We start from the raw sequence: 15,819 nt of genomic DNA on the forward strand, positions 1-15,819 counted from the left end.
AATATAAACTAATTCAATGAGTGATTAGGCCTGCAAAAAAATTGTTGTTCTGTAACCAAGTTAGACTTCGCGGGTACATGGCACAGCTTTCTAGTCCCCTGACGATAAAGCCACTTGTACATGAGGTTCTCCACCCTGGTTAGTCCAGCTGGAAGAGAACCAGAGTGAAGGCATGCAGGCAATAACAGAGTGATTACTCATTTTCTCATGGCTCCAAAATACGCTCCTAGTCTTCGAGCCCGGCTTCCACCTGTGGCTTTTCTTCTGCAAACCACCTTCATTGTTATTTTTACTTTTTGTGTGGAAATCGAGGACTCTAGGAATGAAAAGGAAGAGGTGTTTATTTATACATATGCAAGTAAGTGGATTATGCATTAAATAGATGTATGTACATTGTGTGTATGCATCAAAGTTGTGTTATAGATATATTATAGATAGATAGATATTTTATCTTACAAAAAATATGTTGTACGTTGAAGCAGCGATTCAGCACATATTTTATATCTTTTCTCCTTATTTAGCTAATAGTTGCATGCAGATAAGCCTCTGCTGTATTAGTTTGTGGTGTAAAACCTGAGATGTGAGTTGTACTGGCATCATCTAAGAATTTTATGTACACAGTATAAAGAGAGTTACACATATTTATGTCAACATATTTTGCGTAAAAGTGTGTACGATTGCCATGTCGTTGGGGCGGGGATGGTATACACCACTGGGCTCGGGTGATAAGAGGAATCCAAAAAGCCAAGACAACACCTCCACCCTTTAAAACAGCACATGTGATGTCACTTAAGTTTGTAGGCATTGATTAAAAACAGTATTACACGCACAAATAAACTCTAAGGAAATGTCAATGTCAATAAATATTGTAAGTGAAATAATGTTGGGGTCTCTCCTGCATTGTTTCTAACCAGATCGTTTTTTTTTAGATTGAATGAAATTTAATAAAATTATATTTGTTTTCTTATAACAAATGAACATATGGTGATTTGTCTCATTCATTAATAAAAGCAAAATTGGAGATGTGAAGGATTTGTTTTATGTTTCGGTTTGTAGACAAATTTCAGGACATGAAATTTAAGATTAGATCAAATCCTCCAACGTAAGGCATAAACAATTCAAATATGGTCTATTCTTACCTCAGTCATTCATGCTTGCATATAAAATGTCCACTGACAAAAATATTATATCGATATCTTTATATATAATACGTATACTAATGCATATATTTTTTCTGTGATGTCTTCTTGCTAGCTAAAATGTTAAAACCACCGTCCATTATAGACCAACAGCTATTACAGCTCATATTATTAGACTTGCCACCACAATAGAATCACTGCATACCATTTATTACTTTACACATTTATACTGCTTTTTAAAAAAGAATTTTTCATGCAGAGTTCCAGGACATCCATGTGATGGTGTTTCTGGGCTTTGGCTTCTTGGCTACTTTTTTGGTACGCTACGGTTTCAGCAGCTCGGCGTTCAATGTGCTGGTTGCTGCCATGGCCGTGCAGTGGGCCACCATCCTAAATGGCATCCTTATGTCTCAACATTTTGGGGACAGCAAGATCCATATCAACCTAAAAAGGTAATGTAATAACTAAAAACTCTGCTCTGTACCAGACCACAGCACACTGCTTTGTGTGTCATAGATTTTTCTCTATACCAGCAATTACACTTATTTCTCCTTCAGTTTGGTAGACGCTGAGCTGTGTGCGGCTTCGGCTCTTGTGGCTATGGGTGCCATTAATGGAAAAACCAACCCAGTCCAGCTTCTGATATTTACCCTGATAGAGGTCACTGGGTTTGTACTAAACCAGTGGCTCATACAAACCTTGTTCAAGGTGAGGTGATGTGGGAAAAAAAAAAAATTATATATATATATATATATATATATATATATATATATATATATATATATATATATATATATATATATAAGATTTATCTGGATTTGCTCTTGGATTTTGCAATTATAAACCACATTTCTATAAACCATTTTGTTAAAACAAGTTAAAAAGACAGAATTTTGAATGTTGGATGGATTAACTTATATAACTTACAGAACTACTACACAACTACTGCTCTTTTATTAGAGACCGATACAGATGCATTGGCTGTACAGCACCACGCTCATCAACATATTTGGCGGTCTCTTCGGTTTGATGACAACACGTGTACTTTTCCGTAGCAAAATGGAGCCGAAGCACGAGAAAGAAAAGGTTGGCAGGACGTCGGGCCTCTTTGCCATGTTTGGTGAGTGAACACGACACCTAAACTGCTCGAACCGTCTTAAATCCTGCAATGATTTTTCTTTTCTGATAATTATGCGTCACATCATTTAATTAAAGATAAACTCTCTCAGGGACTTTGTTCCTATGGATGTTCTGGCCCAGTTTGAACTCGGCACTGGAGAGCAACATCGGAAGATCGGAAAAGCGCATCAGTGTGTTGTGCAACACGTATTTGTCTCTGGCCGTCAGTGCTGTCACAGCGATGGCTTTCTCTGTGCTCTCCAGCTCTAAAGGCAAGATGAACTTGGTGAGTCAGTGGCAAGTAAATGTTATAGTGTGTTTGAGGGTGAGAATAAATCCATCTCTTTGTAAACTTTACTCTGAGAATGATGGAGAAACTGCTGTTACATTACACTAAACTCTTAAACTCTGTATAATCATTTTGAAGACAGTACAACTGTGTCAGGTTTCTGTATGTAGAGTATCATGACCCTGTGTTTAGCTGCCGGTAAGCAGGTTGATTGGAAACTGAAGAACTGTGAGTCCCCTGTTGGCCAAATCATCCACACCCACCATATTTCACTGGTTTTGAGATAAAACAGACAGAACAATTAAAGCTTTTTAGATAACAAAAATTGTACCTAGTAAGCTAGCGAAAAAACCCACAGTGTATACTTTCATATTAGCCATTATTTACTACTGTGAACATCACAAATACCTTCAATGCTGAACCCGGGCATGCCCAAAACAGGCAACAAACAAAGCGTTGAAATAATTGTTTTGTACTGTATTACACATCAAGTTAACAGCAAGTGAATACAAGTCAGTTTAATGGGTTATCCTCTGAAACACCAGACTACAGAGCTAGTCAACTAGTTAGTATTGTAAAATGGATCAGATGAATAAACAGTGATGTGATTTGACCTGAAGGTGCATATTCAGAGCTCCATGCTGGCTGGTGGCATCGCTGTCGGTGGTACCGTGACCTTGGCTCCTGCTCCCTGGGTTGCCATGACGATTGGCTTTTGTGCTTCTCTTTTGTCGACTCTGGGATTTCGATATTTGAAGGTAGAATATACATCTGGATACCTGATAACAATCACTATCACTGTAATTCAATGTTCAATGCAATTTGATATTTTACTACTACAACGGAGAACTACATTCATTTCATAGTATTTGATAAATATTTACTGCTACAGTACAGGATTTCAATTCACTACCTTCATTTAGTATTGATTCCAATTACTACATTATTATATGCAGTACAATAAATCAGTATTTACATAGAATTCAGTACTATAATTCAGTATTTGATTAAAATACAGGAGAATAAAACAGTTTATTAGAATTACTATATCAGTAATTTCTATTAATTAAAACTCAGAATTCAGTATTTGATTCGAATGTAACACTTTTTTTTAATTATTTGATTATACGTCCAATTTAAAATTCAATAAATAAATAGTACTTGAATATACTTGAATATAGTACTAGAAGCAGCTTTTGCTCAGAATTCACTACTATAAAACTGTTTCTTTTCTACGTTTGGTTTTAACTCTATATCTTTGTCCCTCAGGACCACATGCTATTTGCTTTTGATTGCCACGATACCAATGGTGTCCTATTTGTTCATGCAGTGCCAGGAATTCTGGGATGGTTTGCTCAACTCATCTTGTCTCTGGCCAGTATCAGTCACAGCACAATGTAAAACATTTTACACTTCCTATAACCATGAAATCAATAATTAAAAAATAAATGAAATCCTTACTTACCTTTACTAACGTTATACAGAGCATGTATATACAGTTATATACAGTATATATATATATATATATATATATATATATATATATATATATATATATACCTGTTTGGTATAATATTTTATATATTTTATTATATTGGTCAAATTTAGTAATTAATTAAATTGGCACAAATTCAATTGATTAAATAAAATTAAATAAATAGAGAAATGTGATTAAAGTAAATAGTTTACTTTGGTTAGACCCTATTTAAGTAATACAGATGTGTATGTAAGTGTATGTGTGGTTTATATTTAATATTAAATTTTCTAATAATATAAACCATACAAGTAGATAATGAGTCAAATTGTAAGTCCAAACAGTCGTCTGGAGTGTTACCTATCATGGATGTCCTGCGGCAGGGGATTCACTGGATTTTTTCCCAAAATCCAGTGATACCCCTGGGCAGGAGTCTTCACTGGATTTTGGGATTCACTGGATTTCAAGTTCAGAAATAAATCTCTAATTAATGACTTGGCATTTTGCTGAAAGTCTGGAGAATAGAACTGTCTGGATGCTAACAGTGCATAAAGCTGCTAAGGGAGGATTTTTTTTTAAAAAAAGGTGCAAAATCCGTACATTTAATATATTGGTGAAAGTAAATCTTTATAATGTTACTTTATAAAGTTTGTTGCATAGAAACAAAAGGAACTTGCATGTGACATTTTAGACAGGAATTGTACCTCTAAGTCTATTCGGCACAATATACTGTACATAAACCTCTATGCTGTTAAAACTTGACTCTGTTGACACCATTTTTTGTTTATTCTCAGAGCTGTCCGGTTTGCTGTCCATCACATCTGTATTTTGCTCATCACAGTCTCAATGAGTCTGGTTATGGGTGTTATCACAGGTCTGTATTAGTATATGTCAAGTGCTGATAAAATCAAAACCCTTAATTTTAACCTGTCAGTTTGGATTTAGTACTACTGTTTGGTTAACATGGTAAATTAAGTGACATGTAGTAATACATTTACACTGTTTAATGGAAAGAATGACCATGTTTTAACCTGATGTTTTCTAGTAATGAGCCAGTTCTGGGTATTACACCAGTTAAGATTATATTTTAAATCTGTAATCAAATGCTATTATTCAGAATTATAAACATAGAATCTCATTATAATTTAGTGTTTGTACAGTATTTTTCTATTAGGTTTTACTCTTCTAATTGAGTATTTCATTATAGTTCATGATTATATTTGAATATTTAATTAGAATTCAATAGTACTTTGGAATTTGATCTAAATTCTATATTATAATTCACTATTTAATTCTGAATAACTGAAGTATCATCACGATTATCCGATCTTATTAGTAAAATCAGTTCTTAGGTTAATCACTTCTGTTATGAAATCTGATGCTCCACAGCACTATCTTATGCAGAATAATAGAGATTTCTCTCTCTCTCTCTCTTTCTATATATATATATATATATATATATATATATAATTTTTTTTTCTACAGGACTGATTTTGAAATGGAAATTCTGGAAACCTCAGCTGGACAGGAATTGCTATGATGACCAGGCCTTCTGGGAGGTGTGTGGGTTTTTTCTTTTTGAAGTAACATGAGACATTCTTTCAAGTTCAGGGAAAAATCTAAAAGGTTTTTATTCACTTTCCCTGTGCACACCCAAGGAAAGTGTTTAGCAATATATTTAAGATTCGGCCTTAAGAAAATGCATGACATCTCTTTCCTGTATAATTCTAGGTTTGAATTCTTCAAACCTCCTGCATAGTAAGCCTTATTAATGCTTTTTGTCTTTGTTCCAGTTCCCGCATCTGCTTACGCACAAGTAAGACCAAATGTTGAAGACCCTGGAAGAGTTAAATATAAGAATATTATGAGTGTTGTGTATATGTTTTCTGTGTATGATTGTAAACCCACCCCCCCCTTTTTCAAGGTGATTATTTAGGATTGTTGCATTGGTCCTGCTTAAAAAGGAAAAAACGCAGAGATTTTGGGTAATTTTTTTTATTTCGACAAATACAGTTGCAAAAAAAACCCCCAACCAAACAACAAATTGTTAGACAAAATTAGAAATTACATTCCTCTAGTGTTTTGATTTAACAAACATTTCAAATGGATCAGCGCTGGACAGGCTGCATTTTCTTTTTTTTTTTTCCTTTGTGCTTGCTTTTAATGACGTCTTTTGCTGTACAGCAGCCGTGTAACATAAATAGAGTGCAAACGTAAAGCAAAATATGTGTGTGTGTGTATATATATATATATATATATATATATATATATATATATATATATATATATATATATATATATATATATCACATAATAGCAAAAAAAAAAAAGGGGGCATTTGCTGTTTATCCATTACAAGAAACTGTATTTGTGTATACAATAGGAAAATCTGACTGGATGCTTATGATTTGGTGACAAATAAAAAAAACAATCAGAGCAAAATAATAAAAAATAGAAAAAGACCCAAGTGAAAATGTTACCTTGCATCCATTTACAGGTGTTTTTCAATGGATAGAGTTGGATTTTACATTTTCAGATACAAGTAGCGAAAAAAATGATATAAATGGATGTCACACGTGTTTACCCCCCCCCAAACTTCCAAAAGCGAGTGTGGAAGCATAACAGAACATAATGGTCATGCAGGTAAACTCCTTATGTATCCCAGTGGAACACAGATGATGACTTCCTCTGACTGTGGTAAATATGTATGGCGGTTTTAAAAAACTTGGAGTTGTGGCTACAGTGTGAAGAAGGAGATCTAAATACACCTAGATATTCAATATACTGGACAGAAGTGAGTGGAGGAAAGGAATCGATCATTTCTTACCAAAGTTTAAGAGAAAACAGAAAATTCGATGAAGAAAAGGTGATAAGATGTTGGTGATGTAGCTGATGGATGTAGAGGGAAAAGGGGTCATTTTCATCGGAAAGCTTTCAATACAAGAAACTTAGTTCTCTTCAAGAGCCTGTGTGTGTTTAAATCTGACCAATAAGAGTTCTCCCAGGCCGCAACACGAACCAAGCGTGAACGAAGAAACTAAAACACAGTCAAGGGAACACCTTAAACTAAATGTGAGGTAAAAGAACAGTGCAACGTGTCAATAACAGGAGTAACAGGAGTGCAGGGTGTCGATGTTCACTACGTCAGTTTTCCCCGTCTCTTTCTCTCGATTTCCTTCTTACACCTGACATGTTAAAAAAAAAAACGCCCAGTACTTTGGAATTCGGAGCCTGGATCCGTCACGCTTGATTTGGAAAATGCAGCTCCTCACCACATCTATCTATCTCAACACATGTGCTTGTGAATGGGGGAAAGCGGCAATGAGGGAAAAATAGGGAAAAGAGAAAGAGTATAGACTGATTTAGGGGTGTGTGATGGTCAGGGAGGGACTTTTCACTGCCACAGGTCCTCTGTGCGTCCAAACTTGAACACCAGACCCCTATAATAAAAAAAAAAATAAAAAAAACTCACTGAATATATAAATATATAATATACTAAATATAGGCATGGTGTTGTAAATATCCTGAACATTCTACTAAAGAAAAAACTTCAAAACATTTTTTAAATTTAAATAACATCTAACTAGTTAATTATCACTTTATTTTTTATCAAATGTGTGTGAGACGTTAGGCTTTCCCTGATTTCACATCATACCCGAAGAAGATGAAGGCATTCTGGAAGAAAACCGCAATCCCAGGATACACCGCATCCTTTGCTGTTAACAGCAACATCAAGAAAAAAAAAATCTCAAATGATCAAAGTAAAAAATTCATCCTGGGTTCTAATAAATCCGTTATATTTTATTGTATTGAATGCAAGACTTAAGACACAAATCTACTTTCATAACATCCCAGGTGGTATCAAAGTTTCAAAACTAGATTTGTAACATGCCAACAGATGGCAGCAGAAGGCTGCATGCACAGTCACAGGGAGCACCGACCTTCATAAGTCATTGCGCACGTTGGGAGTTGTGCAAATGGTGCTATTCTGACCATGTACGTTACCACATCATTATGCCATTATGTCAACGTTCGCACTTGTCACTGAACTCTTCTCGCACGTGAGTTTCTCTCCGGAAATAACATGATCTCACTTCCGCACCCATCCTACTCTTCATATTTGACTACTGCGGACTTCCCTAAGATGAGGCTCAAAGGTCATTGTTTTGACACCATCGAGTGTGAACAGCAGAAGGTGCTTGACATTCTTCGAAAAGAAGACTTCTAGGACACATTCCAGAAATGGCTGGAACGCTGGAAGTCTTGTATTGCTGTGCAAGGGAACTATTTTGAAGGCGACAGTGTGTAAACGTAGATAAAAAAAAAGTTTAAACTTTCTTGTAAACAGAGCCAGTCTTGAAACAATATAACAATAGAATGTGTTGTATTGAAGCAGAACTGCATTTAGATTGCACACACTCACAAAAAAAATTGAGAACTATTCATATAATTTAGACCTAATGTCATTCCAGCCTCTACACTTTTAAAACTCCAACTATCCTCCCACCTGGTTCACACTAGTCTCAAGTCTCAGGTCTTGAATCTATTTCGATGTCTGATATTTTCATGCCTGATCCGAGTCCCAAGGATTACACAGGAGGTAAGAAGTGTTTTTAAGGAATGATGAAGAAATTATCTTCATTCCCAAGAACACCACTGCTTCAGGTATAACCCCATTACTGTTGTAGCTATAGTCTGGGAATACCACTTGATATCACGTGACTGTAAAAAAAAACCACCCAAATGCATTTCACAAAAATAAATAAATAAATCTTACCAGGCACAACAAAGCCTCCAAAGAGAATCCACATGGAAGCAATGAGTGAACCAAAGGCCAGCATGAAGCCGATAAAGAGCCACACTCTCGCACCTGTATATAAATATAATAAAAACAAATTTCAATGAAGCAACACACAAGGTCCCTGCGCTGGTATTACAATCTTATAGCACATGAACTACACATCCACTCAACCGTCTTAAAGCACATAAACTGTTCACTGAGGAAAAAAGATGTCTTCTGTCTACTTTACAGCAGAATGACATTCTTTCTTCGTTTATCCCAGAAATCCGAGATCAGAGCACCGGGTCAGTCGTTTTACAGAGGCCCTGGAGCACAGTGTTAAAGGCGTTTCTCAAGGGTCCCAAGAGTTACAGTTTGGTGATACCGAGGCTTGAACACTCTTCTGATCATTAAGTATAAGTATAGATGAATTAACATTCAGTACAAATGGTGAGAAAGTTTTAGCTCCCTCACAATGTGTGGATCACAGCCAATGCAAAAAGCACAATTATTTATCATTTTGTGGTTAAATACTGATTTATATAAATGCAAAATGTGAAATTGACTAAATACTGATATGAGATTTAAGTTTTTCTTCGGTCTAACATACACAACATTAGAACCAGTGAAGTGAATAACACTATCTCTTCATCATGGCACCTGTTAGAGGGTGAGATTTATTAGGTAGCAAGTGAACATTTTGTCCTCAATAGTGATGTGTAGAATCAGGAAAAAAAGCGTGAGCATTTGAGCGAGTTTGACAAGGGACAAATTGTGACGTCTAGACGACTGGATCAAGGAATCTCCAAAACTGTAGTTTTTAAGGGATGTTCCTGGTCTGCAGTGGTCACTATCTATCAAAAGTGATCCAAGGATAGAACTGTGAAGATCCGGCGACAGGGTTGTAGGTGGCCGGGGCTCATTGATGCACGTAGGGAGCGAAGACTGGCCTGTGTAGTCCGATCCAACACAATTCTGTTAATGTTTGAAGTGTCAGAACTGTTTTGGCAGCAAAAGGGGGACCAAAACAATATTATGCAGGTGGTCATAATGGTGTACCTGATCGTTGTATATAGTGTGTTTAAGGTTTGACTCCTGAATGACCAAATCAGTACAAAAACTCTCAAATCAAATTCTTGATTTTTCCAACAAAAAGTACTAAATACTACAGAAAAAATGTGTTCATATAAAGTAAGCAGTGATATTTTCAGACAAAACCTAAAAAACATCATGAAAATACTGCTTTACAGCTTTTACAGGTATGGTGTGAGACTTCTGCATACAGAACTTTGTCAGAATTTTACACTCCATTATGATTTTTGTGGAAAATATATTTAAATATAGATCTGAGCTGACCTTATGGATGGCGCACTACAGGGTGAGTGTGAGATAAGGAAATGTGAGCACATCTGTAATGCGTGCTTTCATGTGCTAGATTGGGCTTAGAATAACATACCAGAACTGCATTTCTACAATCCTGAATGCTTGGTGTTGCACATAATACACACTCCCTCTGCAAATCAAGCCAGACGAGTTTGTCTGCTCAGGGGCAGGTTATTTATACTCACCGCTCCCGTTTAACGTTCAGTATATAATAATGTAAGACTTAGAAACATGTCTTAGCGGTATATCAGAAACACACACCTGTCTGTCCCATGCAGCCTTCGCTGTAGCTGTCACCTCTCACCTGCCCATTTGACACGGCGTTGATCCTGCGCGAGACAAATAAATACGGAAATTAACCTGTGCCGTGTGACTGCTCTCAATTACAATCCAGCGTATGTGAGAAACCAGTGCCTTACATTAGAAACGCAATAGTGGCGATGACCCCACAGGCATGGTACGCGTGGTGAAAGTCCTGCTCTTTGGGGTACATTATTGCCGCATCGATGATGATCCACCATCCTGTGAAAAACTGTGATGAAAAAACATCATGGCGGAGATTAATAATAATTTGGCTGAGGTAAAAATTATTATGATCAGCGTATTTGCATATCCTGAGGAGCTGGCAGGAACGATCTTAACAAATATTCTTCACCAAACCACTTATTTAGTGAAGCTCAAAGCATTTAGAGCTCAAACCATGACTGTAAATATGCCCCGGTCCTACCAAACATACAGATAGATACAAGAACTGGAAAATGTAAGTCAAAAGAAAGTCCACTATCACTCATAAATCCACAGGAATGTCACTTAGGAGTGATAAACATTTTATCAATGAATTCAACACAAGCACAGGATCGAACCCAAAACCCCGAAGCTGTGAAAAGGACCCACTAAATCAGATATAATGTCTTACCTGGTGTATAATACGCCAATCAATTTTTACTATATTTCAGTATCAGCAAAAAAAGAAGAAAAAAAAAACAAGTAGAGAACCTCAAGAAGAAAAACGTCATTTCTGCATCCCTGAGATATTATATTTAATATTATTTATGACTGTATAGTTGAACTTTAGTACACAAAAAAAAGATATGAAATAAATTAGACACGTACCAATACTCCAGCTGCTATTGAGGCAATGGTGTTTCTTTTTTCTGCCCAGTCTATGTTGCATTCACAATCCCCACATCTAATACCATCCAGGAATCCGGACATCTTTCTGCACGCGCACACACACACACACACACACACACACACACACACAAAGCACTGCATTTTTGGCATTTAGATTTATTTACATAATACATGTAATAATATTATATTATATATTTAATAACATAAGTCTTATACAATTTTATAATAACAAATTATATAATCTTCCTAAATTATATTTGCATCATAAGCTTTTACAATAACTTATACATGTAGCTTTTATTTACACACAACCCAAACATGCCTTATAAATAAATACGTTGCACAATTAGGAACAGGCTGAACCCAAATCGCTTCTTCCTCCCTTGATTAGTGCACTACATTGCCATCTAGATGAACTACCAAGGAGTGCACTACAGGCGGAGAAAGTAGTCATTTGGGAAGTAGGCAGTAAATACACGGTATTTAGGACGGATTATAAAGAATAGCCTTTGTGTGAACTATATTTTAATTATATGACATTATGATTATATTTTTAATCCAGTGGAAAAAAAGAACTGTCGATGCGCAGTCTAACTAAACAAAAAAAACCTTTCTACACGCAGCTAGCCAGGAAAAGCTACAACTGGCTAATGATCCAGCTAGCTTTCAAGCTTGAACGGAAACAATGCTTAACAAATCTACATTTACAAATACGCAATAATTCTAAATATATGCATTATAGACGATGTCAAGTTAAATTACCCTAAATCTTATATCATCTATATGAGCTAGCGAAAGTAAGCACTTAGCGAAGAATCTAGAGCCGAATCTCAAATTGCGGCATCCTCCCTAGTTTAGCGCACTACATTGGCGGTGATAACAGGGCGCCGTGCCACACTACGTAGTGCACTGTGTGTCAATTCGAAACACAGCCATCGAGACTATATTGCTAGCGCGGTATTGTTTGGGGAATAATTGTTTCATTATCCATTTTAAAAAAGCAGCCTGTTGAGCTCGTTTCGGATTTTAAACCGCACTGGTACGCATTATTCTATAAATGTGGATGTTTATACGAATAAAATGCGTAAAAGTCCTCACCTTCTGATGCTGTTATCGCCTGTAGTCAACAACCAAACAATTCAGTGTCTTCCTTTTGCAGCTTCGAAGTGCGCATGCGCAGACAAGAACCAGTATGGCCCTGCAGTAGACAATAACATTTGTTCATTTACGAGTCATAAAAAATGAGAAGGATTTATGGTATCATATTTAGTTAGGAAGGTTTCCTATCTAGCTCGAAGGACCAAATAAAGGGAGTTTCACTATCTGGTGTGTGCTGATCAGGGGACTGTACTCGCCCCAGCGTGTCAGTAAAAACACGGTACAGGATTTAGAACGCTCAAACTTTTCTGGGGTTTTTTATACTTTTTTTTAATTAAATGCCAAAAGAACAAGAGTTATTACTGTAGCAAACCCCCAGCCAGACAATGGTGAAGCGTACTGATGTTTCAAAAAGCCTTTATTTTGTGTTCAGCCGTCAGCCTTTTCCTGGGAAACACAAAATCTACCTTTTCTTGATGAAAAACCTTTTATAAGAAGCCCTTTTGTGATGTCACACAATGATGTCACAGATGTGACAGTGTCATGTGACACTGACGTATCACATGACATAAGTGATAACACATTAAAACACTTCTTCACAGTTAAATAGATTAACCCACGTATTAATGCATATACACATTAAACAAATCAAACACAGTACCTTGTTCCCGTTCCAGCTAGGTGCTTAATTATCCCTTACTTTTCTTGAGAACTTTGTACAATTTTAGAGCATTTTAGCGACATGACGTTCCTTTTCCATGTGTGCGTTTTACTTACTAGTGGGGGCGGAGTTAAAGGACTATACAGTGTGGGGGCGGGGTTAAAGGACTATACCGTATGGGGGCGGGATTAAGGGACTATACAGTATGGGGGCGGAGTTAACGGACTATACCATATGGGGGCGGGGTTAAAGGACTATACCGTATGGGGCGGAGTTAAAGGACTATACCATATGGGGGCGGGAGAGACCAAACAAAATGGAGCTCAAAAGGATTACTTTATTTACTTTTTTCTTAGAGTTAGTTACACTTCCACCAATCATGAGTGAATAATGGGATGTACACAGACTGCATAAAGCACGAATGATTTCAACTGAAAATTGCCTTCTCGGAACCCGTATAGGGGCAAAGACAAACTATGCCAAAGTTGGAAACTTAGCAATAACTATGTATTATTATGCACTATAGAGGGAAGGAGCAGATTTAATTTGACTCCAGCAACAGAACAAGCTTCTGGATTGGGCGCTCAACTTCTGACAACTCGTGAAGACGCTCCCCTTTCTTGCCAAGCTTATGGTCACCAAGCTGGAGTTTAACTCTCCGTACAAGTGCATCTTTGTCAGTAGTGGCTTTTGAAACTCTACCAATCTCCACTCATTCCTGTGCAAATCCTCTCCTTTCAGGATTACAATATCTCCAACTTGTAAATTCCTTCTTGGAGCATGCCAGCGCTGTCTAAGAGCTATGTTGGCGAGGCATTCCTTTCGCCATCGACTCCAAAACTGTTCTGCAAGGTATTTAACATGTTTCCACCTTTTCTTGCCATACATATCTTCCCTGGCAAGCTGAATAGCATCTTCAGTGTTTTCGACACTTGCGAGGCCATCGTCCACCTAAAAGTCTCTCATAACAAATCTCGAGCCTTGAGGGTAGATGTCACGATTCTCCTTAGCTAGATTTAAGTGGAGAACTTCACTTAGGTTGTTCAACATGTCGGGCTTAGAGAGGAGGTGATCATTCAAGCTTGTTCCTTTGTATCTGGCTGAGCAATCAAACACTACACAAAGTTTATCTGGCTTCTTCGCGTGATGCACACCATGATGGGGAATGTACCATCTCTCCCCTTTACTCCCACCGTCATTGACCTGCTCAGCATCTCCCTTCCCAATGACTTCCTCCATGAACTCAACATAATGTTCCTTATACCTTTCATCCAGTTGTAATTTTCTTTTAAGGTGAAGGAGGCGCGTCATAGCAGAGCCTTTGTTGTCAGGCAGGCTGGGTCTGGTTTTGAAGGGCAGAGGCATTTCATAATGTCCAGACACATTTTTCCTTATTCCCTTCTTCAGTATGTTAAGGAATGTGATGTCGTCTTGTGACACAATTTTGCTGTCGTCATTGCCATCTTTGAAGTCAGACTCTAGAATGCGAATGACGTCCATCCTCCATCCTAAATCAGTCCTTACAGCATACGGTTCCTCGTCGTCTCCAAAAAGGACCTTCCTTGATGCCATAGCTCTTGAGCAGTTGTAGCCGATCAAAAGACCTACTACACAGTCCTTCAGTGGTTGTATTTCATCCACTATTTCTGCCAGATGAGACATTTTTTAGCCGTCTCACAAGTGGGAATGTGAGAGCGGTTGACAGGTATGCAGTCCTTTGTATAGGTGACTTGAACTGCAGAACTATATCCTCTAACATGAAGCCCAGAGACACCTTCGCTTGTGATCACCGTATCCCTGCCACTCATAGTCGTCAAGTTCAGTTTCACTGGATACTTATCAGCATTAAGACCATCACTCACTTCTTGGTCAATAAACGTAGTATCGCTTTTAGTGTCGAGCAGTGCATAGACGAGTTTCTCAGTGGTTGGATCATTTTTAGATGAAACCCAGACTGGTATCACCATAGATGTGTTTGATGAGCCTTCACCTGCTACTCTGAGTGACGTTGCAGCAGCGCTTTGATTTGTTTCTGGTTCTGATGTAGTCCTTTCTCTTTTATAGTTGTCATCATGCAGGGCTGTAGGATGCTTTCCTTTACAGTGGTCACAGAAAAGACAATGACGACAGTCTCTCACGCTGTGGCCGGGTTTCAGGCATCCATAACAGAGTTTCTTCTCCTTTATATAGTTGCGTCGCTCAACTAACACCATCTCAGTAAACTTGTAGCATGCGTGTAGTTGGTGTCTATTATCTTGACAAAGGATACATGAAACCTTAACTTTCCCCTGTTCTGACTTGTGTTTTTCATTTTTAGTGACTATTTGAGTGTTAAACACACAAGCTTTGGTTTTCTTCACATCTCTGAGGTTTCTCTTCTCAGTGATAGAATCTGACAAATGAAGGGCATGAAAGGACGTGATGGGATTACAAGCAATCTCGGCTTCATCTGACGTAAATCTAGCAAACTCTTTGAAACTTGGGAATTTTCATTTAGGCTTTGCGTGGCTTGTCGGTTCCAGCGTAAAGCTGCCCAGTCTGGTAGTTTGTGAACGAGCTTCCGATTTTCTTGATGGAGATGTGATGTCATAAGTAATTTATCGTAATTGTTAAACTGTATGTCTGCCTCTAGTGGCGAAGCGTGGAAATACAACGGAATGAGAATCCTTTCTTACACATTCCATATGGTGAAAGTTCATGCGAGCTAAACCTAGAAACATTAACTACTAATATGATAAAAGC

The 15,819-nt window shown here is 37.4% G+C and overlaps 2 protein-coding genes across 2 annotated transcripts; one reads left to right on the forward strand and one right to left on the reverse strand.

Annotated features, from left to right (window-relative positions):
* The first annotated feature begins 79 nt into the window (after positions 1 to 79).
* Positions 80 to 6,317, forward strand: rhd (Rh blood group, D antigen). The gene is made up of 10 exons (XM_046874621.1): positions 80 to 358; positions 1,399 to 1,591; positions 1,697 to 1,847; positions 2,100 to 2,259; positions 2,369 to 2,544; positions 3,168 to 3,305; positions 3,817 to 3,944; positions 4,816 to 4,895; positions 5,507 to 5,580; positions 5,815 to 6,317. Exons 1-10 carry the CDS (start codon positions 208 to 210, stop codon positions 5,839 to 5,841), a joined length of 1,278 nt encoding a protein of 425 aa, XP_046730577.1. The 5' UTR covers positions 80 to 207; the 3' UTR covers positions 5,842 to 6,317.
* Positions 6,001 to 13,096, reverse strand: tmem50a (transmembrane protein 50A). The gene is made up of 8 exons (XM_046874631.1): positions 13,078 to 13,096; positions 12,417 to 12,516; positions 11,298 to 11,403; positions 10,604 to 10,716; positions 10,446 to 10,513; positions 8,799 to 8,891; positions 7,677 to 7,737; positions 6,001 to 7,461 (listed from the first exon to the last, which is right to left on the reverse strand). The coding sequence occupies exons 3-8, from the start codon at positions 11,397 to 11,399 to the stop codon at positions 7,416 to 7,418; spliced, it is 483 nt and encodes a 160-aa protein (XP_046730587.1). The 5' UTR covers positions 11,400 to 11,403; positions 12,417 to 12,516; positions 13,078 to 13,096; the 3' UTR covers positions 6,001 to 7,415.
* Between the last annotated feature and the right edge of the window lie 2,723 nt (positions 13,097 to 15,819).

This window comes from Silurus meridionalis, chromosome 2 (assembly GCF_014805685.1).
Source record: "Silurus meridionalis isolate SWU-2019-XX chromosome 2, ASM1480568v1, whole genome shotgun sequence".
NCBI lineage: Eukaryota > Metazoa > Chordata > Actinopteri > Siluriformes > Siluridae > Silurus > Silurus meridionalis.